The sequence below is a fragment of the Artibeus jamaicensis genome, unplaced genomic scaffold, assembly GCF_021234435.1.
Source record: "Artibeus jamaicensis isolate MK-2021 breed Jamaican fruit bat unplaced genomic scaffold, CSHL_Jam_final contig_548, whole genome shotgun sequence".
In the NCBI taxonomy this organism is placed as follows: Eukaryota; Metazoa; Chordata; class Mammalia; order Chiroptera; family Phyllostomidae; genus Artibeus; species Artibeus jamaicensis.
The window spans coordinates 17,857,462-17,883,619 of record NW_026521883.1 but is presented as its reverse complement, the minus strand read 5'-3'; the positions used below and the strand labels follow the sequence as shown (position 1 = coordinate 17,883,619).

The following is a 26,158-nucleotide window of genomic DNA, read 5'->3' as shown; positions in this document are numbered from 1 at the left end:
TCTCCTTCAGACTTAGACTTTGCAAATTATGGTTGTTGGGGAATCACTTATTTGAGCTTGAGTTTTCTCATCAGTAAATGAAGATAATAATAGAGAGCTTACAACTTATTTTGGTAAAAATATATGAGATAATGAATGTGAAATAATCTAGGATACTGTCTGCTATGTTATAGATATAAATTAAAACATTAATTTCCTTCCTCTTCACAGGAACAAATTTCATATCTTACTCAAATCATTGCCAAGTAGCAAAAAGAAACATTGTTTGCAGGTGATTTAACTAACCGTTAAAGTAATGACAGTAATGGCTGAATTAATTTTACATGGCTAAAGGACTATGATTTCTTCTATATTCTGTAAAAAATTTAAGTGACTTATGACAGTCTTTGGAACAAAATTCCTTTCTTAGAATCCTGGTTTTACTGTACACTAGCTTTGTGATCTGGAGCAGTCCGTGTTTGCATTGTTGATATGGAGATAATTCCTTTAAGGTCTTTGTAGGAATAAGAGAAAGTAGATTCAAACTTCCCACTGCAGTGCCCTCTGCAGAGTTGTGCTTAATAATTGGTATCTGCTATTTTTAGCACTTAATAGGATTGAGCTTTCAAATGCATTGGCGTAATCAGAGGAGAAACTTCTAAATCTCTCCCTACTTGAGAACAATGTCATTGAAATATGTCAATAAACAATAACTAATTTTTCTCTATTAAATTGAACCTTAATACCTGAAGTTTTTCATGGTACCTTTCACAGAGTCATCTGCCAGAATGTGCACACAGGATAAGTGGAGTAAGGGAAGACTGATGTTTGTTTGTCCCCTTTATTATTGTCAGAGGCATATTTATTGCCAAACCATAATCCCATCAGGATACCTGCAAAGATTAGTGAGTAGTCATTGATAAAATCCTTTTAAGTCTGGCAGTATAATGGCAGAGAAGAAAGGAGAAGAGATTCTGGATCTCCTGAGTGTTAAATTGGATAATTGTGATTGACAAAGCACTGTCCAATGACTCTCAAAAAAGAGACATGGGCATTTTTTCATAATCTTTTGTAAAAAAGCAAAGAATTTAAAATTTTCAAATCTGCCATGGGTTTTCCCTTTTTTGGCTAAGTATAAGAAATATAAAGAAAACATCAAGGCACATCAGAAGCAAATTGTTAAACACAGGTACTAAAGAACCATTTTTTGATAAGTAAATTTTATCATACTTTATATTTAATAGAATACATGGTGACTGGGGGAAGATTATAAACAATATAACTGGTAGTGGGGCGGTGGGGGAGGGTAAACCAAAACATAGCTTGTAGGTTTTTCTTCCCTCTTATGATTCAGGACATGAGTGGGTATTTTTTAAATCCATGACAAACATGTTTGCAAGCCACCTAACTGTTCCCGGCCTTCCTAGTCAGGACCCTGCAAGGCGCTGGGACACGGAGCTCGCTGAACCACTCCAGCACAGCCCTGCCTCAAACGGTGCTTTTCACTCTCTTTAATGCGTCTTCACATTTACTGTCTCATTTTACTCAGTGCCAGTGAAGTAGGCAGGGCACGTGCCATTATTCTCATCTGACAGATCAGAAAGGTAAAACAAGACCCAGCAGGGCGCCGCTTCTCACACTTAAAGGGCGCAAACAGACCAAAAATGGCGCAAGAAGATCTCAAAGCCCCAGAGCCTATAGATCTAAGCAATGAAGAAATAGCAAAACTCTCACATGCACAGTTTAAAACACTGGTGATCAGGATCCTCACAGAACTGGTTGATTATAGCCACAAATTAGACAAATATATGAAGGCGAAACTAATTGAAATGAATGGAATTGCACAGGACACCAATAGCAATGAAAAGGAAACTGGGACTCAAATCAATGGAGTGGACCAGAAGAAAGCAAATAATGTCCAAACAGAAAAGAGTCAAGAAGCAAGAATTCAAAGAAATGAGGAGAGTCTTAGGAACCTCTAGGACATCTTTAAACGTTCCAACATCCGAATTATAGGGGTACCAGAAGGGGGAAAGGCACAGCCACCAGTGGAAAATTTATTTGAACAAATAATAAAGGAGAATTTCCCCAATTTGGCAAAGGAAATAGACTTCCAGGAAATCTGGGAAGCTCAGAGAGTCCCAAAGAAGTTGGACCCAAGAAGGAACACACCAAGGCACATCATCATTACATTAGCCAAAATTAACATGAAGGAGAGAATCCTAGAAGCAGCAAGAGCTAAGGGGACAGTCACCTACAAAGGAGTCCCCATCAGACTGTCAGCAATTTCTCAAAAGAGACCTTACAGGCAAGAAGGGGCTGGAAAGAGGTATTCCAAGTCATGAAATCCAAAGACCTACATCCAAGATTGCTCTATCCAGCAAAACTTTCATTTAGAATGGAAGGACAGATAAGGTGCTTCTCAGATAAGATCAAATTCAAGGAGTTCATCATCACCAAGCCCTTATTATATGAAATGTTAAAGGGACTTATCTAAGAAAAAGAAGTTAAAGAAAGATGAACAGTGAAAGGACAACAAACTCACAGTTATTAACAACCACACCTACAACAAAAGCAAACTAAAAGGACAGCTAGATCAGGAGTGGAAACATAGAAATGAAGATCTCAAGGAGGGTTAGCAACAGGGGAGTGGAGGAGGAGAAGGGGGGAGAAGGTACAGAAAATAAGTAGCATAGACAGTAGATAGAAAATAGATGGGGGGGGGCAAGAATAGCATGGGAAATATAGAATCTAAAGGACTTGAGACACATGGTCATAAACTAAAGGGGGGGGTAATGGTGGGGATGGGGGGGTAGGGTGGAGGGGAATGAAAGGGGGAATAGAACAACTGTAACAGCATAATCAATAAAAAAATTTTAAAAAAAAAGACCCAGCAGGGGTTTGCTTTGGTCACAGAGGAAATTAGGAGCAGGAATGGACCTCGAAGGGAGGTCGGCCTCCGTGGGTGGTCTCCTGACCCAGGCTTTACACAACCTCAGGACTGTGGATCAGGCCTAAGGAACTCACCTGAATCTCACTATGCCTGACCTGCAGGTGAGGCCTGGACGCAGCCCCTCCACTGGGAGTATCAGTCCCAGACTTAGTGACTGGCCAAACATGTGATGAAAAGTCAAGGACAACTTTAAGGCTTTTGACTTCATAACTGGGTAGAAGCTATCACTGCCTTCTAAACCAAGGGCACACAGGAGGAAGACTGGCAGAGGAATAGATCGGTTCTACTTTAGACCTACTGAATTTCAGATGATTGAGGCTCATCTAAGTGGAGGGGGGTACTGGGCAAATACTTTGCTCTTGAAGTTTGAAAGGCAGTGACTTCCATGTATGCTAGTCATCCTCAATGTTACAGTTGTACTGAGTTCGAAAAATTCGATTGTGTGGGTATAACAATATTTCTAGATGCCTTGACTCATTCAGCAGCAGGTTTAAGTAGCACAGTGATTCCATTTCAGAAGCATCTGTGTTTATCTGAATAAGATTTATAAGACCTCTGACACGCATGTTTATAGAAATAAGAGATGGTGTATATGGAGCAGGATCTGAAGCCTAGAGTTTAGGTTTGTCAGAGTCGGTGATTTCTAGTCTTAAAAATCCGAATCATTACTGATCCTCAAGTCCTCTTGAAGAGAATAAATATTAAAACAAAAATTTGACATATTCCAGTGATCACCCAAACTCTTTTAAACCTTAAGAAACACTAAATAAAAATATTCTCAGATTTTCTGTGAGAAAGTGATTCAGATTTGATAGTTTACACAGAATGACTTCAGATGGACTTGCTCAGAATACAAAGTAGCATATAATTCTTTCACACACATTTTAATTCTTATTTTCTTTAGTTTTAAAAGAAAAATCATCCCTTTTTTCTTTAAATTAAATTAATTCTTTATATTCTGTTTCATGGACTATCTTTTCATATTATCTTCCCCACTATCTTTCTCCAGTCATTCTCCTCTTCCATTCCTCCTCCCAAAAGACTTTTAATCAATACTTACCATGTGACCCAGGTTTCAACTGACCAGGATATTAAATCAGCCTGTATTTAATGGCAATTGGACAATAGTGAAAGTTGAATCAAGTGTGGTACTGGCAGTTGGCAGTCTGACAAGACAGAAAAAGCACTTGCTTTGTTTTTTAAATTTTTTTTACACTAAGCTTTACATTGTGCAATACTGACTAAGGGAGTGCTCTTGCTCACTTATATTCCCCTACTGTGTAAGGACAGATGCTTTTTGAGAGATGTTGCATTCGTGGAAACATAAATTCTCCAAAGTAGTTCGCTTCTCAGCTCAGTATGCAGTAGGCAGCATCTGACCATGCTGAAATTAAATATGTATTTGTGTAGAAAACTATCAGAGTTAGAAAACACATTATTATGACACATATTTTTATTGATGTGAAAAGAAAGTTGTGATTGATGTTTTTGACAGTTGTTTTTTTACTTCAAGTCTTATTTTCGTGTTGCAGTTAGATGCCTGCCATTGTCTGAATTTTTAACTTTTAATACACAAATAGTTGAATAGAATAAAGTTGAAGATAAGTACTACTTAAGTAAAGTCTGTAAAAGGGCTATAACAAAAAAGAGATTTTATTTGTGTGTTAAACATGGATTTAAATATTAGTATAAACATTTTCAGGCCAGTAACTTAATATAGTTTCTGACACACTGGTAGTAATTTTATGTGTTATTGCTTGATATAAACAAGTATGTACCAGGCACTGAGTTAGAATGTGGAGTCTGTTGTGAAAATGACCACCTGGTTTCTATTTTTTGGAGGAGCTTGCCATATGCAGGAAAAGCAGTAAAATAAGGCAGTCCTTAAAATCTATGCTATTGATTGAACTTTGAAATCCAGCTGTAAACAGGAACAGAAGTGGCTTCAATGGCACTAGATTTTTCCCTACAGAATAAAAACTCAGCTGTTAGTATGATCTAGAACCCTTAAGGGGAGTAGAGTCTTTGCTCAAGCTTTTATATTAAATAACATTATTCCCACTACTTTGGGATGATTTTGCTATCCACTTTTAAGGAAATGTGGCAATTGATTAAATCATCTCTAAAGTTTTCTTTATTGTCATTCTAAGATTTCATAAAAAAGGGCAGAAGTATCCTTTAAAGTGTAACTCTCTATTAGAAGATGTAAAGTTAGTATTGAGAGAATTGAAATTTTAACCTTTTTTACTAAAATTTACTGAAAATTGGTGTAAGCAGCGAAGAGAATGAAGGTTTCTGTCACTTTGATATCACACATTGTAAAACAGGACAAAAGCATATTTCAGAGAAAATCTCAAGTGTCTAACAAAATACAAGAATCATTTGGTTTTTATTCTTTTTCGTAGAAATGGTTTTTTTTTTCTTTTTAGTTCTGTAGCAACTTTTTGGAGATAATGGTTTGATAGTAGTTTTTCTGTTATTTCAACAAAAATGTATTTTATTAAAAAATGTTTTATTGAAAATCTCAAACAATACGGGTCAAGAAAAAATTATCTAGTATAATCATAGGATTGCATTAGATTTGATTTCAAGTCTCAGATTATACCAAGTTACCCTAATTTCTCCTATAGCATATAGATTTACTTACAAAGCGAGATAAGAATTATTGATGATCAAAGGGAGGGGCTTGTTCTTTTCTAAGCTTTAACTCCATATTTTCTCTCTAATTTTATTATTTTATCTTAAAAAATAGGGGTAATATATGTAAAAGAGGGAAATGTATGGAGTCATCTGAATTTTTCTCCATTGGTTGATTTAGTGATAACAAGGGAAGGAGGATGCTGTAGGTACAAGCAACTCTTCAGACAGCGGTCCTCCTCAGTGAACTGAGAGAAAGAAGATGGAGCTGATCCATGTTTGGGTGGTTTGATCTTAAATGTTGATCTGGGAAGATATTTGGTATATGGAGTGAGAGTCAGAACCTGGAATATGGGTGCAACCTTTCAGTTCCTTTACCTAGAATGGAGTTCCTGTACTCTTCACCTGCCCATGGGGAGACTCTACCCACCTTGTCTATCTGCTGCAATGCCTGCATTGAGAGGTGGTTCCTCCTTGAGATTAAAAATGGTTTCATCTATGGCTGCCTCAGCTTCCAACTAAAGCTTTAAAAAACTGAAAGCTAAAAATCCCCAGCAAATTTTCTGCTAGCAGTGACAAACTTTTTATAAACTATATTTTCTGACAAATATGAATAACTTTTTACCTCATCATTTTCTTTCAGAGTAATCCAGACACAATAAGCTCTTTGTGAACAGTACTCCTTGATAAGAGGTGGAATTATTATGAAACACAGAAATGCAAGGGTTGGGAATTATGGGTGTATTGTGGATACTATTGGATACATTTTGGGGATAAATATTAGAAGATACACTTCTCCCCATACAAAGTCTGTCCAAACAGACTCTGACAATCATTTACTCATCAATGTCACTCTATTTTCTAACTATACCACCTTCTTTGGACTCTAGCATGGAAGAAGAGGCTATTCTAAACATCTCCAAGTATTGGGTTGGACAAAACTTTTGCTTAGTTTTTGCTGTATGATGGCCCTCATAGTGTTTAGTGGTCTTTAACTTCACTTGAAACAATTTTGTTAGATTGTATTGCGACAGCTGTCACACCAGCAAGCATTAAGAAAATAACAAATCAGTGAATTTTTGTGTAGCAATTTTAGTATCAAAGATGGAAGAAAATATGCAACTTTTTTGAATAGGATGTTTTATTATTTCAAGAAAGGTAACAACATAATTGGAAAAGATTCTGTGACTGATTAAACATGTCAAAAGTGGTTTGCAAAGTTTCTTGGTACTATTGACATTTTTGCCAAATAATTCCTGGCTGTGGGGTTGTCTTATGCATTGGAAGATGTTTAGCAGCACTGTGGCCTCTATTCACAAGATGCCCATAACAAAAGAAAGCCGATATAGTCAAAATATCTAAATAAAGTTACTGGTGAAAATGAAGAATATGGTTTTTTATCTTATAAAAAAATACCAAATTTTTGGCCAACCCAGTAGGCTGGTAGGTCCTTCTGTTTAAAGAAGAAACATTAATAAGTAATTCCTAACCTATTAATTTTATAATTTTCTATTATAATTTTTATAATTAAAAATATTTTATAATTTTTACAATTTATTTATAAATTACAAAAACCTATTTATTTTATAATAGAAAATTATAATGAAAAATGTTATAAAAGACACACATTACTTTTTAAAGATTGTATCTCAGGAAGAGGAGAGAAGAATATTGTCATTATTCTATTTATTGGGTCAAATGAAATCTGAATGCAAGATCAACTTCTGTGTCTTCAGTATTTAACCTGAGAAGTGGGGTTGCATTCTGTCTTTTGAAGACTTGTGGTGCAGGCAGTACAGGAATAAAACGATGCATCTGGTGATAGTCGGTTTCAAAACAATTAAAGAGGCTTCCACTCATTAGAAAAAATATATAATTGAAGGTTATTTGAACACTATAGCTCTAGCCATATGACATCTTTTGTGAAAATTAATGATTATTAGTTTTCTAGACCATTAAGCAGAGCCTGGAGTAAAGATCAAAGTTGATTTTTGTAAATTTTCTTCCCCACAAGGTTTAGTGCCTAATATAGTTATTCCCATATTTAGTGATTTCTTTGAAGATAACTCATTAGCTTCATGAATGACTTCCATTAGAAATTGCCAAGCTAACAGAGGCAGGAATGGAACTTGATGACTTAGTTCTTCCTCCTGCAACTTCAGACAGTAGTAAACAACTACTCTCCAAAAGCTCATGCACCACTGCACTTTCTATAATGCATCATGCTTATTTACAGGGTCATTCCTAGGTTAAATGAATCCAAAAGTAATGTACACAGCAGTTGATAACAACTCTAATTCTTCTGACTGTTAGAGCTAGGTGCGATGGGCACTGCAGAACTTGAGAGCAAATTCTGCCTTCTCCTTCCTCCCTGAATTTATACCAGAATTGCTTGGTTGGTAAATTAAACACAATACTCTTTTCACTTCTTACTTGATACTTGGAGGAATATCCTCCTGTTTATGTGATACAGCAAGATGGACATTAGAAACCAAAGGCTCCAGCTATTTTTCTGAACAGCTTCCCATTGTGCTGAGAATTCTGTAAACATCAAATCAGTTAAACATAGAAGAACCATGTGGCCTTGTTAGAAAATGACTTTAACCTTTTTTTTCTTTTTAGAAAAGAAAGTTAATGTCTAAACTTAGTGGTTTTAATTATCCTTTTGAAGAGAGAAAGTGTTTTAATAAACAAAGTCTTACATGCTTCTTTAATTATAAATCAGATAAAATCAGAACTGCTTGTGTTTGAATGAGGGGTGGTGGCCACAGAGTCCCTGCTGCCACACCCCTTTGTCCGTGAAAATTTGGGGAAAGCATAGGACTTCTTATGACACAATTTGAAAACCAATGGGCAATATGATCTCTAAAATTCTTTTGGTTAGAAGATACTATAATTCCAACAAGTAATTACTGACTAAGTCCATGTTATTTATTCTATAGTCTGCTATAGACCATGGGAAATTGACAGAAGAGGTCCCGGGCATCAAAGGAGCCATCCTTTGATGGGAAAATGGAAAGCCAAAGAATACTTGACCCAACACGGGGGCTAGTGTGGGAGGCAGAGGGGGGTGTTGTGTTTGTGTCGTGAGATGTGAAGAGGTATTGCTCTTTTCTAAAGATGATTTGGCTCTCTAGTCTCGTGCCCTTCCTTTCCTAGGAACATCACTAAAAAACACTTCATGATCATCCGTCCAGGCTATGATGTCATAATTTTACTATCCATTACTACTACTACTTAACCATTTCTAATCCCTGGAAATCTGTGTCTAAAACTGTGATTTCAAGAATATTATATAAGTGGAATTATATCTGACCTTTGGGTATTGGCATTTTCACTTAGCATAACGCTCCTGAGATTAATCAATAATTTATTTTTATTGTAGTATTTCATGATAAGAACGTATCACAATTTAACTACTCACCCATTGAAGAACTTCTTGGTTCTTTACTAATTCCATATGTCCCTGAGGCTGTTTTTTCCCCCACTTGTGTGGAGTTCTGATTGTGTAACTTGTTCTAGTCTCTCTTCAAGTTCACTGCTTTGTTTTTCTCTCAAATGGACGTTGATCTTATCCATTTTATATTTTATTTCAGCTATTGTCTTTTTTACTCTAAAATATTACTTGTTTTTCATATCTTTAATTTCTTTGTTAAATCTCTCTATCTTCTTCTTTATTAAAGGAGTGAAATAAATTTCAGTATTTCCTTTCTAGTTAGAATGCCTTTTATTTCTTTTTCTGGTCTAATTTTTGTGGCTAAGACTTCCAATATGCTGTTGAATAGAAAATGGTGAGAAGGCGTATCCTTGTTGTGTTCCTGATCTTAGAAGATCATTTTTCCTTAGAAGGAAAGCTTTCACCTTCCACCCTTGAACATGATGTTATCCATGGGTTTGTTATATAAAGCCTTTATTATATTGAGTCATGTTCTCTCTACACCTATTTTGTTGAAAGTTTTATTTGTAAATGTATATTAAATGCTTTACTATGCCTTTTCTGCATCTATTGATATGATTATCTAAATTTTATTCCTGGTTTTGTTGATGTGGCATATAACACTGATTGATTTGCAGATATTAGAACATTCTTGTATCCCTGGAATAAATCCAACTTGATTATGGTGTATGATCTTTTTAATGTGTTGTTGAATTTGGTTTGTTAATGTTTTGTTGAGAATTTTTGTAGCCTTGTTTATCAGAGATATTGGCCTATAATTTTGTTATTTGGTAGTGTCTTTGGATTTGGCTCAGCCTGATAGGATGAGTTTGGAAGCATTCTTTCCTTTATAACTTTTCTGAATAGCTTGAAAGGATATATATTAATTCTTTGAATGTTTGGTAGAATTTATATGTGACATGTCTGGTCTTAGACTTTTGTTTGTTTGGGGTTTTTAATTACTGTTTCAATTAGTTAAATAATAATTGGTTTATTCAAATTTTCTGATTCTGGTTCAGTTTTCGAAGATGGAATATATCTATAAATTTATTCATTTCTTTTAGATTGTTCAATTTGTTGACATATATTGTTTATAGTATTCTTTTATTCTTTGTATTTTTGCAGTGTCTCTTGTAACTTCTCATTCATTTATTAATTGAGTTTCCTAGAGGTGACATTGGTTAATAAAATTATGTAGGTTTCAAGCGTACAATTTTATAACACATCATCTGTATATTGTGTTGTGTGTTCATTACCCAATGTCAAGTCTCCTTTCATCACCGTGTACCCCCACCTCCCTTTCCACCTAATAATTACTAGGGCTCTTTGTTCTTTTCTTGATGGATATGGTTACGGTTTTATCAATTTTATTTTTCAAAAACCAGGTTTTAGTTTGATTGACCTTTGTATTTATTATATTTCCAGTATGCTCTTTATTATTTCATTCCTTTTACTTACCTTGATTTTTGTTCATTCCTCTTTTGCTAGTACTTTAGTTGTAAAGTTAGATTGTTTATTTGGGATTTTTTCTTATTTCTTGTGGTAGGTTCATACTGCTGTGATCTTCCCTGGGAACAGCTTTTGCTCCATCCCATAGATCTTTCACAGTGGGGTTTCCATGTTCATTTGTCTCAAGGTGATTTTTAATTTTTTTCTAATTTCCTTGTTTATCCATGGTTTGTTTAGTAACATGTTGTTTAGTCTCCATGTGTTTTTTTTTCCACTTTTCTTCGCATAATGGAATTCTAAGTTTATACCATTATGTTTGGAAAGATGCTTAAATATTATTTTAATCTTAATTTGAGAATTTTTCTATGTGCTAACCTGATTTATCTTGGAGAATGTTCCATGTACACTTGAATGTATATTTTGCAGTTTGGGGATGAAATATTCTCTATATCCCCATTAAGTCTACCTGATCTAATGTGCCAATTAAGACCATTATTCCCTTATTAATTTTCTTTCTGGATGATCTAAGTCAGTTATTTAAATTTCTTACTACTATATAAAGCTGTTGTCAGTTTACTTCTTTGTCCATTTGCATTTGCTTTACATATTCAGGTGCTCCTATGATGGGTGCACAGACATTTATAAATTTATATTCTCTTCTTGGATCCAGCCCTTTGTTATTATGTAATGCTCTCCTTTGTCTCTTTTTACAGTCATTGCTTTAAAGCCTTTTTTTGTCATCTACAGTGCATTAGGGTTCCCTTTTCTCCATAATCTCATCAGGACTTTCTGTTTGCTGATTTTTTTATGATGGTCATTCTTACTGGTATGAAGTAGTATCTCATTGTGGTTTTAATTTGCATTTCTTTGATGGCTAGTGATTCTGAGCATCCTTTCATAAGCTTCAGGGTCCTCTGCATATCCTCCTTGGAGAAGTGTCTGTTCGGATCCTTGCAGCCACTGTGGAAAACAGTGTGGAATTTCCTCAGAAAACTAAAAATAGAACTGCATTTTGACTCAGCAATTCCACTGCTGGGATTATAACCAAAGAACCCTGAAATGCCAATTCAGATGAACCTATGCACCATAATGTTCATAGCAGCACAATTTATAATAGCATTTGAAGCAACCTAAATGCCCATTTGTGAATGAGTGGATCAAAAAACTATGGTACATTTACACAATGGAATACTACACAGCAGAAAGAAAGATGGAGCTCCTTCCCTTTGCAACAGCATGGATGGATCTGGAGAGCATTATGCTCCATGAAATAAGCCAGGTGGTGAAAGACAAATACCATATGAATTCACCTATAAGTAGAACCTGACTGACAAAACAAACATGCAAGCAAAATATAAACAAAGACACTGGAATGAAGAATAGACTGACAGTAACCAGAGGAGAGTGGGGAGGATGATAATGGAGGGAAGAGGGGTAAGGGTTGTTAAGGAAAATGTAAAAGGACCCAGTACAAAGCTAAAGGGGGGTAGGATGGAGGGTGAGAGGTGGGGATGGGAGGGTGGGGGGGCAGGTTTTGGGGAAAATGGAGACAACCATACTTGAACAACCTATATATATATATGTCATATGTATATGTATGTGTGTGTGTATGTATGTATGTATATATATAATGCCATGGCTGGTATAGCTCAGTGGATTGAGTACAGGCTTGAGAACTAAGGGACTGCAGTTCAATTTCCAGTCAGGGCACATGTCTGGGTTTCAGGACAGTTTCCATCAGGGAACACTTAAGAGGTAACCATATATTGATATTCCTCTCCCTCTCTCCTTCCCTTCCTCTCTAAAGATAAATGAATGACATCTTTAAAAATTAATATATATATACATATATATTAAAAGATAAACATTTTTTTACTGATATGAGTATTGCTACCCCAACTTTTTCTCCATGTTTATTTTCAGGGAATATTTGTTTGATCTGTTTACTTTTAGCCAGTGTGGGTCTTTCTATTTAAAATGAGACTCTTGTAGGCAGCATATAGAAGGGTCTTATTTTTTAATTCATGTAGCCACCCAATATCTTATTATTTGAACATTCAGTTCATTTACATTTAAATAAGTTATTAATATGTATGTACTTACTGCCATTTTGCTAATTATTTTTGGACTATTTTTGTAATTCTGTTTCTTCTCTTGTTCTCTTTTCTTGTACACTGATGACTTTCTTTAGTGTTATGTTTAGGTTCCTTTCTCCTTATTTCTTGTGTATATTTTGTTAGTTTTTCATTTGTGTTTACCATGGGGTTCCCATATATCAACCCATATGCATAGTAGTCCATTTTAAACTGATAGGCTTTTAAGTTGGACTGCTTTCTAAGGGCATTACATTTTTTACTTGCTCCTTCCACACTTTGTTTTCAAAATCATATTTTATATATCTTTGTTTTGTATCCCCTAACTACCTAGGGTTCATTTGGTACTTTTGTCCTTTAACCTTCATTCTAGCTTTTAAGTAGCTGATTTACTGCCTTTACTATATATTTGCCTTTACTAGAGATTTTTTCATATTTTTATTACTGGTTATGATCTTTCTTTTCCAATTGAAAAAAAAGATGTGTTAAGTCCTGGACAGTATGGTTCAGCTGGTTGGAATGTCATCCCATGCACCAGTAGGTTGGGGTTTGATTTCTGGTCAGGGCACATATCTAGGTCACAGTTTCAAGCCATCAATGTTTCTCTCTCACATTGACATTTCTTTTTTTCTCCCTCCTTCTCTATCTCTCTCCTTTTCTTCCTCTTTCTTTAAAATCAATAAACGTGTTTTAAAAAGACATGCTAATATTTCTTGTAAAGCTGTTTTAGTGGTGTTTAAATCTTAGCTTTTATTTGTTTTGGAAGCACTTTATCTCCTTTTCTGTTCTGAATGAAACCATGCCAGGCAGAGCATTTTAGACTGTAGATTCCTTTATTTCAGCACTTTTAGGTAGATCCTGACAGCCCCTTCTGGCCCACAAATTTCTGCTAATAAATCAGCTGAGATCTTTATAAAATAGCCTTTATATGTGACCAGTTGTTTCCCTCTTGCAGCCTTTGAGAATCTTTCTTTAAGTTTTGCCATTTTAGTTATATGTCTTGATGTAGATCTCTTTGGGTTTATCTTTTTTTTTTGGACTCTGTGCTTCTTGGACCTGGATGTCTCTCCTTCCCCAAGTTAGAAACAGTTTTTGGTCATTTTTTCTTCAAATATGTTTTCTGCCACATTCTCTGTCTCTTCTTCTTCTGGGGCTTTTATAATAAAAATGCTAGTATGCCTGATGTTATCTCAAAGGTCCTTTAAAGTTTTTTACAAATTCATTTTTATTTTTGCTGTTCCTATTGGGTAGTTTCCACTAAACTGTCTTTGAGGCCACTGATTACTTTTCTGTGTTACTTAATGTGCTAGTCTGCATTATTTAATTGATTTCTTATAGTGTAAATTATATTCTTCAGCCCTGATTGGTTCTTGAAGTTCTCACTCTGTTCCTTTATTCATCTCCAAGCTTCTTGATCATCTTTATGACCATTACTTTAAATTTTTTATCAGGTAAATTACATGCATTTCATTACATTTTTTTTCTTCCCAGGTATTTTTTATCTTTCATTTGGAATATTTTCCTTTGTTTCCTCATTTTTTGACTTTGTTCATTCTATGAATTAGGCAAAAAGCTACCTCTCCTAATCTTGAAGGATTGGCCCTGTATAGGATCAACTCTCTAGGCTGCATGGACTGGGTCACTTTGGCAGACTGGCTGGTACCAAAGCAGGCACATGAAGCACCCAGGTGTCCTCACAGGCTTGCTGGCTGGAACTGGGTAGGCATCTGCCAGGAATTCTGGGGCACATAGCTTGGTGTTTGCCTGATCTGGAGTAAGCACAGGGTTTGGTGGCCTAAGGAACATGGCTCCTGTGGCAACCAAGTGGTCCACTTGGCTGGGGGATCTCTGGTACACTGCATTTTGCTAGAGCTCTTGGGCCGATCTCCAATCATGTTCTCTAGATAGAGGGGAAACATAAACGATGGTGCTTCCTGGCACCTCTGATCCTGGAGAGTTCCCATAAATTCTGAGTTCCCGCAGTTTCCTATCTGCTTGGCAAGGGTCTTAGAGTTAATAAATAGATTTTTCCACATATGTAGTCTTAGGTACTCCTTAAATCACTCTCCTATTACTGCGCTCCAGGACAATTGAGTCTGTACTTAGCCCCTCAGTGATATCCCTTTCTACTGCTGATTGCTCCCTTGGGGAAGGGTTCCCATGGTTACTGCTTCTCTGTCTCTCCTACCCTTCTTCATGTGGCTCACTCATTTGTTGTGCAGAAGCTGTTCAACCAGCTCTCAGTTGTTCTTCAGGAGGAATTGTTTTATATGTAAGTACATTTTTCATGTGTCTGGGACAGAAGGAGTTCAGGGTTTTTCTATGCCACCATCTTGGGCTTGCCTCCTACTGTATAATCCATTTTTAATAATATTTTACATTAAAATAATAAATGTATTTCAGTTTGATGTGGATTCTGAACCCACACTTGGTATAGGCCTGAAGTTCCATTTTTCATGGATAAACTTTTTTTCATTTATTTCCCTAGGTAGATGGAAAATTTTCTCATAGGTAATTTTTATCTCATGAATTTATATTTGTATGAGTGTATTTACATTGTACTGAGTCTCTGCTTTATCCAGGTAGCTCCAGGAAAAGTTTTATCTTTATTTGTGCACAGATTTTGTGGTATAGACTTACTATTTAAGTTCTGTGAAAAATAGTAATATTTATCTTTACTTTCAAGTGTTGTATCTCTAACCCCTAGCACTTAGGGGACATGATTAATGTTTGCTGAATGAATGGATTTTTTCAATACCTCTGTGATCATTTTTGGTTTTTATTTCATTCACTATTAGTTTTCAGTTGCCACTTCATTGTAGTGATTGGGGAATTACATTTGCTTTTCTTTATGAGCTTGGATGTGTTTTTAAGTTTAGTTACCTAGCATTTGTACATGTATATAAGTGGTAATTGTGGTATAAGTGAGCCATAATTCAGAATACTTTCATATCCTCTTATCCCACTTTATTATCCAAAAGACTGGCCTGAATTTTAAAACTATGAAATAAAATTCTGACTGTTACATGTCACTGTGTTGCTTGAAAACAGCTGTGATTCTATGCTGCAATGTGGTGTATTTAAGTTCCTTAATAGATTATATAGAGACTTGAATGCTATGAACCCTATTCATCTCCCTTACACGTCTTAAAATCCTTTACTATCTCACTTCCATGTTTCAGTTCCTAACACTCTATGTTCTTTCAAGCTTCAATGCTTATACAAATTCCTTTCCCTCTGCCAAGAATGCTTTCATTTATCTGACAAGCACCTACTCATAAATCATCTTTCCCATGAATGTTTCTCAAACCCAACATCCTTTCTGGCTGCAGAATTAGGAAATCTTTTCTCTGTGCTCCCATATCACCATGTTCATATCTGTCATATATTCATACCATGTATTGTCATTGTGAATCAGTTTTTCAGTTTAACACAGCCTATAAATGAACAAGAAAGTGAGTGAAATATAAGTTACATTAGCCTTAACCTCTCACTCAGTGCTCTCCAGTTGCATCCATAATTATGAGTAGGATGTGAACAATATCAAAGCGCTTTCTCTGCCTTGCAGCATGTAGCAAAGATTGATACCTCTCAAGACAGTTGAGCTGATTCAATATAATAGCAGATAAAGGACTTTGCACATAGTAGGTGATCTCTAAAGAGTAACAGCAACTTAATGACCCTCTGGTTACATTATAAGCTTTGGTATATTTTCAGGTCCCATCTCATGACTTTCAGGCATACAAGCTTCAAATGTCACATGCATTTTTATACAGTGGTAAATAAACCAGACCTATTTCCAAAGCACCCAGTGAACAATGCTATCCCCCGTGTGAGATTTACGTTACCATTGAAGGACATTAGAGCAAAGTGTTTAAGAAAATTGCTAAACTACATAAGAACACAGAACTCAAATTGTTTACAAAGTTGCATATTGTTCCATCCAAATTTCCTTCAAAAGGTATGTTATAAAGGTAAAAGTCAAAAGAAGAAATGCAATTTTTACTTTTATATTACAAAATTGTGAACAATCTCACATTTAGGCATTAGGTATTACTTTAAAATTATTTTCATGGTGATTAGTAAATATTCCTTGTTAAAGTGATATTTATTATGTATACAGAATCATAGCATGTAGAGCCAGGAGCATTAGATACATGCTGCTCAAATCTCATTTTGCTTTATATGAGGGAGAACAGGACTAAGGATGTTACATGCTGCCTTAAATCACCTTTAAATGTCCTTCTCAGAAATGCTCACACCAGAACTTCTGACGGGTTTAATACTCAGGAGACACATGTATATCATATGCATTTTTATAAGCTTAGGGTTTTAGCTTTCTAGGTCCTCATGCAGTGTGGCTGAATAGTGATGTTCACCTCCTAAATACTTTCTAAGTGTAAAAAAATTTAAGTAACTAGTTTTGAGACATTGAAAAATTTATAGTCACTGTAACTTGTTTTTAATCCCATTTATAGATGAGATTTCACTATAAAGTAGATAGATTACCATGGTCCTACATTAATGACATTAAGTAATTGAAATTCAAAATGACCTTGTGAGGTGACACAACTTCTAAAACGAAGAGCCCTGAGAATAGCATTGTAGGAAGTATCCAGCATGTCATTACAGAGGTTTAACCGGAATTTGACTAAACAAAACAACTATATGTAGAATAAAAGGCAATTCATTAAGGAACAAAACCATTATGTGTATTGGTTACACGTGTGTAACATGTATAAAATATGTATACATATATGTTATATGTGCATAAAATGGAAATGTTTATTTTTAGATAATATTTTAAGGCCATTTATTTTAATGGTTGAAAATTATTGCATGAAGGTCATAGAACATAATTTTCAACCCACACTTTTATACTAATTTATATATATATATCTTTTAAATTTTTTTATTTTAAATTATGAAATAATATGGATCTTTACATATGGATTTATTTTCAGTACTTAAAATTATATTCATTTTTTAGCCCTGACATGTGTGGCTCAGTTGGTTGGACATCATCCTGCAAAATGAAAGGTCATGGGTTCAATTCCCAGCTGGGACACATGCCTGGGTTGCAGGTTTGGTTCTCAGTCAGGGTGCATATGAGAGGCAACCAATATATGTTTCTCTCTCATATCAATGTGTTTCTTGCTCTCTTCCCCTCTCTCTACAAATAAATAAATAAAATATTTAAAAAATTGTATTAGTTTTATAGAGCTGATATAACAAAGTACCACAAATTGAATGCCCTTGAACAAGAGCAATTTATTGTCTAACAGTTCTGGAGTCTAGATGTCTGAGATTAAGGAGTGTCAACAGTGCAATGCTCCCTCTGAGAATGTCAGAGAAGGACCTGTTCAGGCCTTTCTCAAACCTTCTGGTAGATAGTTCTTTTACATAATGTTTTTCTTGTGTGTACACCTGTCTGCAAGTTGCTCCTTTTTATAAGGATATCTGTCATAACAGATTGGGGACCACCCTCATCCAGTAAGATTTCATCCTAACCAACTATATCTTCAACAACTCTATTTCCAAGGAAAGCCACATTCAGAGGTACAAGGGGTTAGGCCTTCAACATCTATATTTTGGGAGACACAATCCAATCTATAACAAAAATAATTCCTTTGGCATCAACTTCCAAAAAAGAAATTTCCTCATGAAAACAATTGCTAGACATCACTAAATGTTTCTGACTATTTTGTTATTTTCTTTGTCATCAACCACATATCACAGTGTCTGATCCATGACATCATCAACAGCCTCAGGAATTATTGTAATATTAAAATATTATTCTATCTTTGCTAATTTTATAATCATGATTAGTGTAGTTTTAATAAATTGAATCATTTTTCATGCTTATATTTAATATTGTTGCATTCTAACTTGTGAATTATCTCATCATATCCTTGAGCATTTATTTATTTATTAGGGTACTAAGGTCACTTTTTAAAAAATGTACTTATTTTAGAGAGATATGGAGAGGGAGGGAGAAAGAGAGAGAGAGAAACATCAATAGGTTGCCTCTTGCACACCTCCAAATGGGGATGTGGCCTGCAATGCAGGCATGTGCCCTGACCAGGAATTGAACCAGTGACACTACAGTTCACAGGCCAGCACTCAGCCCACTGAGCCAGAACAGCCAGTGCTTAAGGTCATTTTTTATAGATGTGCAAGTTCTTTTTATATGCTGAACATATTAGCAAATTTATTTTATTTTTAATTGTTTTTATATACAGAAGTACTAAATGGGCACCAATTTATCAAACTTTTCTTTGGTATCTTTTTTACCAATAAGTTTCAACATATGTTTTCATCCCATAGTGTTAATATTCTTTCTTATTTTTATTTGCTTTTTTTTACTTTATTTTATATTTAACTATTTAATACATTTGGAACTTCATGAGATATGTATGACATAAAGGTACAAATGGCTATTACAGATACTGAATGATGGTCTGAGCATCTTTTATTGAATAGTGCTTCTCTTTGTAGTAACATATGTCCTTTCTTATTCATTGAATTCTTTTTTTCCTTTTTATAAATTGTTTTTCAAGTACAGTTGTCTCCATTTCCCCTCTCCACCCCCCCCGCCACACCCATTCCCACCTCCCACCCTTGATCCCACTTTGGCTTTGTCCATGTGTCCTTTATACATGTTCCCTGATGACCCTCCCCCTATTTTACCCATTACCTCCTACCCCTCCCCTCTGGTTACCATCAGTCTGTTCTTTATTTCAATATCTCTGTTTATATTTTGCTTGCTTGTTTGTTTTGTTGATCAGGTTCTGCTTATATGTGAAATCATATGGTATTTGTCTTTAACTGCCTGGCTTATTTCACCAGATCCATCCACGCTATTGCAAAGGGAAGGAGCTTCTTTTTTTTCTGCTGTGTAGTATACCATTGTGTAAATGTACAGGGTTTATTACTTAGCTATATTTTATGTTTTATTGAGCTTTTAATCTATTATTTTACAGGTCTATATAGTTTTAGCTTTTATGGGTTTTGATATATGTATACACTGTCCACATATTTATATATTTAAAAAGCCTTAGATATTTTTATTAATTCAGTTACACTTGAAATTAGAATAACTTCAAGTTACAACTTGTTGTTATGATTTTAACTCTTAAATCTATAAATCCATTAGAAAACAATTCACCCTATACAGGAAGATGAAATGTTTACTTGATTCAGATTTTTAGATACATATAAATTGGCGTCACTTATTTAACATTGTTCATTCAATGTTCAGCAAATATTTGTAGGTTATTTATATTTCAGAAATGTAGAAGTTGAGAAAAGGTGGTTAATAATACCAAGGAGCTTGTATTTAGAAGGACTGCAGATAAGAAAACTGGCAGAGGGTGAGAATTATCCAAGAGGAATGGACGAATGTGAAGGGATGTCAAACACATTTTCACTGAGGGCCACATCAGCCTCATGGTTGCCATCAAAGGGCCAAATGTAATTTCAGCTCCTTAACAGTTAAGGAATAGTTACATTTACCCAGTCCTAAAACTATTTCTGCCCTTCAAGGGCATCCATGAGGCTGTTGTGGCCCCCAGTGAAAATGATTTTGATCCCCTGGTATATGGTGTTCATATGCAAAGGCCACAGACTCCTGGGAAGTGACCAGTTTTCAGGAGAGGGGTTATGCTTCAGCTGAGTTGGGGTATTGACAGACAATTAGCCAGATAAAAAATGGGAGCATTTGTTTTAGCAAAGGAAACTGAAGGTAGAAAGGCCACAGGTATCAAAGAGTATGGCAGAGATGAAAGGACAAGAATTTCACTGAGTCTAAAGTAAGATGTGAATGAGGCCCGATGAACCATGAGGCAGCAGTACACACAAATCGATTTTTTTCTCATGTGGGCATTGGGTGACATCACTGTGTTTTAAAAAGGGAAGGGATGTGATTGTAGCTGTATTTTAGAAAGGTTTCAAGGGGGGAAATATTGAGGGCAGACAAGAAAAGAGGGAAAATAAAAAGTTTTTGTAGTAAAAATGTGTTCAATGAATGAATGAAACTTCAAATGAGTCATTGAATGAAAGAACAGAAGTGTATGATTAGATTTAGCAGCTGAAAAATAATTAATGGCTTCATTAGGATTACCTTTATTTAGTGGGATGGTTGATACAGAAGCCACTATCAGTGAGAAACGTTAAGTATTGAATATTTGAAATCAGATTTCACATCATTGCTTTTCAAGCTAATTGTTGCTAGTGTGTTGGAAATAACTTACTACTATTATTGTTACTTCATTTATGTATCGGGTGTATATACATATGTGTGTATGTGTATATATACACTTTGATATTACTACTGATAACTATTTGATAACTTGATAACTATTGATATTGATATCAATAATATTGATATTGATAACTTTGATAGATATTTCATCAACACTAATACTTGACTAGGGTTTTTGTTTGTTTGTTTTCTGGATTTAAAATTATAATTCCTGAAAATGATAACATTGTGTTCTGTCTTCTAACACTTGTATTGTTTTTTATTCTATTTAATGTTCTAATATATTGGTCAGAATTTCCAAAAATAAATTAATGGTAGTAAGTATTTTTGTTTTGCTCTTAATAATGGGATGCCCTAATATTTCACACTTAAGTTAAATACTCTGAAAGTAAGATTTTTAAGCATATTAATTTTAGGGAAGACTCATTTCAATAATATTCTTTAAAAATTAGAAGGTTGATTTTCCAAGATCTGTTGAAATGCAGATATATATTTTCTGACAAGCCAATATGTCATATTAAATTAGTTATTCCATGACTTTAAATTATTCTTAGGGTAAAATATATATGGATATGATAATTCTTTTTCTGATACAATTATGAATTTTCTTTTTGGTATTTTATTTAGTATTTTAAAATATTTATAACCATAATTAAGAGCTGTATTTTATTACTTTATATTTTGCTTTACCTCATTTTGTATTCAAAGCTATAACCCTGAGATATTATAAGATCTCTAAAATATTATAGAAAACTATTTAGTTATAGTAATCAACCTTTACTTAATGATTCAAGAAAACAAATACATTTTAGATTTTCATCAACAGAACTTATTATTGAACTATGTGACCTTGGGCAAATATTTCTCTCTCTGCAGCTCATTTATACAAGTCAGGGGTTTGGACTCCATGAACCTAAGGTCACTCTAACTCTAGCTTTCTGTCAGCTTGTACTCACAGAGAAGTAGCTTCCACTGTAACACATAAGCAAAGCTGAATTAATAAGTTTAAAAGCAGTGATAATATGCAAGGTGGAAATGGACCATGCCATGATGAACCTGGAAGATTTGGACTAAAAAATACAATGTATTAGTCCATCGTTCTTCTCACCTGGGCCCTTGAGAAGCTGAAACTGAAAAATGTGTGCCCCGTGATTTATATGAAATTGCACTGGAGAATTGTGGACCAGCCATCCCTCTCTGTTCTATTTGTCTCAATGTTCTCACCGGAAACATTGGCCCTAAAGGGCAGCACCTGGGAATCAGCAGCCCTGAATTTGTGCTCCACTTCTGCCACTTACTAGCTTGGTGATCTTAATCAAGTCACTCAACCCCTTCAGGCATTAGTTTTTTCATTTACAAAATGGAGTATATTTAATTACTCTTTTTATTCTTAAATTCTATGATAGGAGAACCAAGAATAAATAATCCCTTAATAAAACATCCTCAATGTCTGTAGTCAACTGAGGTCTAATTTTACATACATTGATTGAGAAGAAAATAAGAAAAATATTAGTAACCTTACTGATGTTAGTTATAGAATTTGGCAGTTTGCCCAACGTGCTTAGGAAGTGGCAGAGCCTCTGCTGGAGCCTAGGACTTCTGATTCTTCAACTGTGTTCTTTTCTTTGTATGACACATTGTCTTTCATTAAATCTTGTGATCACCCTTTGTTTGATACTTTTCAAGCATTCTGGCACATTTTTCAACTCCTTAAATTATGAGGACCTATTATTTCTCTTCCCTTGGAGTCCAACTTTGAAATTTTATTCATTTATGATTTTAAATAATGTAACATAGTAACACTTTGGTCTTGTGTATGTTTAAATGATTTCTTGAAAAGTACTCCATCTAACATTTATCCCTTCTTTTCCTGATTCTCTTTCAGATAGCAGTTCTGTGGATGAAAAGGTTTTAAATCATACTTTTTCTTCCCTCCTGAGGGATCCTGTCTTTTGTACATGTTTGTTTGTGACATATTAGACCTATTTTGGTTCCTCTGTTTTAGCTGTGAAATGTGCATGTTATGCCAGCTTTCCATTCTTTGGTTGTCCTCTAAGTGTGCCCCCAATTTGTTGCATTTATAAAGAGGTCACACCTTGCCAGCTGCGCTTACTTTAGCTTATACTTGCCTACCTAGGGGTCTGCTACGGTCAAACTCAGCATCTGTTCTTAAGTCTGGCTAATCATGATCTCCTTGACTGATTCATGATCTTCACCGCACATAACAAGTTTTAAGGGCCAATGGTATTTGGAATATGATATATGTCTCTGGACTCTGCCAGTGCTTTTGTTTAAATGCTGACAGCTAATTTGAAAACCTCCACTCACAAAAACACAGTAGCTTTGACTTGGAGCTGACCCTGCTTAGCATCTGTCATACTAGGTGTTACGTGTCTAGTGCAGTTGACCCATGCCCCAAACTCCCCTATACAAGGCTATGGTTGCTAAAAGTCTGTTTGTTTTTTTTTGTTTTGTTTTTCTCATGTTTTATTTAAGGCTCGAATAGTAAGTGGCAATGATTTGGATGCTTCCAAATTCTCTGCACTCCAGGCATTTGGTGGGTAAGTACATTCATAACCTTTCTAATTTATTCCCTTCACCAGTAGTATGTACTTGTCTGTGCTTTGAACATCTATATTTTGGATGTAGGATGTGGCCCGATGGTCTAATGAGATAGCCTCACTGTTGCTTTCTTTTTGACAACAAAGTAGTTTCTATAGTGTTTTTAAAAATATCTTTAGATGTATATATGTGTATTTATGGATACATGTGTCTATATGCAAAGAAGTCAAAATCACCCAACCAGATTAGCTGTTAATATCATTGCATACATAAATACAAACATGTAACTTTACATAAATGAGTTCATATTAATAGAATCAATACTATCTTTTTGTCTGCTTGTTTGTACTTGAAGATAAGTGTATAAACATTTTTCTATGTCACTGAATTAATGAATGCAATCTCCAGTATCATTTACTTCCACTATCATTTTTCATAGTGGCACTTAATGGGTAGATAAAAGTATTTAAACTTTAATCACAAAATCATGTTTGAATTATATTCTTTAGGTAAAGTACTTGAACAAAAAGCAAAAGATCGCCTTTAATGCTCCTAATTACACATTGGTATCAGTTTGACATGTGTGTTCCTAGACTTTTTTCTATGTGTTTGCATTCGTATCTATGTTCACAGATAAATAGTTTTATATTGTGTATCTCTGTACATTTAACAGAAATTAGGCCATTCTGTATGTACATAAATAAGCACTAGTTTAGTGCTGACTTTGCAGTAGGCAGGGGTACGGTCCTTTTATGCAGGATCGATCACATGTTTGATCCTCACATCAGCCCTATGAGGTAAGTGCTGTATTTGACTTCAATGTTTACAAATGAGAGAACCTATGTATAAACACCAAACTTTCTGTTCATTCAGCTAACAAGTGACAAAATCTGTATTCAAACCCAGGTAGCCCAGTTCCAGAGCCTTAGCCGTGTGCTGTACCACACCTGCAGCTCCTGGTTTTCTCCCCCTTCATTCTTTTTTTCCTTCTAACATGCCTCAGAAAACTTCCCACTTCATTATTGCTAAATGATATAAATATTTGGAAATAGTTATGAGATATTTATTTGTTCATTTTTCCAGTAATTTATTTTCAAGACTACTTCTAGGTATCATTATTTAAATGATACTGTAGCAAACATATAACAATTTTTAAATTTGTAATGGGTGAACCAAAGCTTATGCATAGTATAGACAGACAGATTAGTTGTTTTATTAGTGTTGACATTTGAACATATGTGTATACAATATAAATAGAAGCAAGATTTAGATACATGTTTTAGGGAGGGTTTATGCAAATAAGTAGTTTCAGTTATGTTTTATAATACTCTCATTTTTCAAAAATGAGTATATTGTTAAATATATTCACTGCTTCTTTTAAATGAAATATGTAAAATTTCAAGTTTAAACCTCCTGGAAAATAACATACGGCATTTTTATTTTTTATTTTTCTCAAATAAGAAATAATTAAAATGTTATTATGTCTTAAATTTCTCAATATCTTTAAATACATAAATAATTTACTCACATTCCTATTGTAGTATCATAATGGTTTAAATTTAAGAAAACCTGAGTTAGTGAAAGATCACCACAGATTATCTATAGATAATTCAGCTAACAACTGGATTACTCCCTTGTCCCTACCTCACACATACCGTCTCTTTCTTTAAGTTTACTAGAAAATAACTTGACAAAACGAATGAAAGCTTGCTTTAGGAAACAATTAAATTAAATTCCAATTTAGTTATGAAAAATGCTGTATGTCATGATCTTGAGTTTATGACCTTATCTGAGATCTAAGATCATGAACTCAGTTTACCTTCAACTCCTCCTTGCATACGGTATTCATCACTCCCTAACCTGCTTTCCTAACTCACGTCTGAATATGGACTTTCGTTTCATAGTCAAAGCAGCAGAGTTAATCAACATTCCTGTGTTTAAGGGCAAACTGTGTAAATGCCTAGCTAAAAAAGTCACCTTTTCATTTTGAGTAGATCCTTTCCACATCATGTTTTCCAGAGACTGCCTATTTTCAGGACTTTCCAAGGGAGTTTAGAATTATGATGATATGGGAAAGGGGTGATAGTTTTCAGTCACCAAGAGAATTTGCAAGCTTAGTTCCTTTTGAAGAATCTTGAAGACAACCTTAAGTCAAGCCTTCAATCACAACCTCTTTCAGGAAGATTTGATTCTCGTTTTACTTAACCTATGCATGTTTTAAAATTATTTCTAATAAGACGAAATATAATCATTCTAAATATTGTAAACTTCTATTTTCCTGGAAACGGAGTGGAGCAGACTTTCAAAACAGGGAGTTATTGCTTCTTCTCAACCACACTGTCTCATTCTTCACTCCTGTATCTTCAGCACCCTGATCAGTTCAGAGCCAAGCCACTTTCCCCATTCACTCCCCTGTCTCAGGTGTCATGGCAGAACAATCTGTGCACATTGAAATGAGAGGTAACCGTTATGCTCTTCTCTGATTTCTGCCCATCTCTCTGTACATTTCTTGTAAATGCTGCTGGAAAAGACATGCCTAACTTTGGTCTATTTTCCCCTGTGTCACAATAACTTTAAATGGGCTCTGGAAAATGAATTGGGAGATGTATAGAGAAAAGAAAATGAACAGGACAATTAAAGGGATAGAAGACTGGAAGGATGCATGTTTCAGTGAAATTATGAAATTTAACATTTTATGTGGTTTTACAGGAACTTGGTAACTTTTTATTAAATATGTAAGCTAAGAATCATACCAGAAGTACCCACCAAATGATATTGGGAAAGTA

General features: G+C 34.8%; 1 protein-coding gene across 2 annotated transcripts in view; it reads left to right on the top strand.

Moving 5' to 3' along the window:
- Nucleotides 1-26,158, top strand: part of UNC13C (unc-13 homolog C) — a 491,690-nt gene that overhangs the window by 78,436 nt on the left and 387,096 nt on the right. For both annotated transcript variants that reach the window (XM_053670097.1, XM_053670096.1), the window contains exons 2-3: nucleotides 22,696-22,718; nucleotides 23,307-23,371. In XM_053670097.1, coding sequence (XP_053526072.1) covers nucleotides 22,696-22,718; nucleotides 23,307-23,371 — 88 coding nt within the window. The remainder of the gene's footprint in view (nucleotides 1-22,695; nucleotides 22,719-23,306; nucleotides 23,372-26,158) is intronic.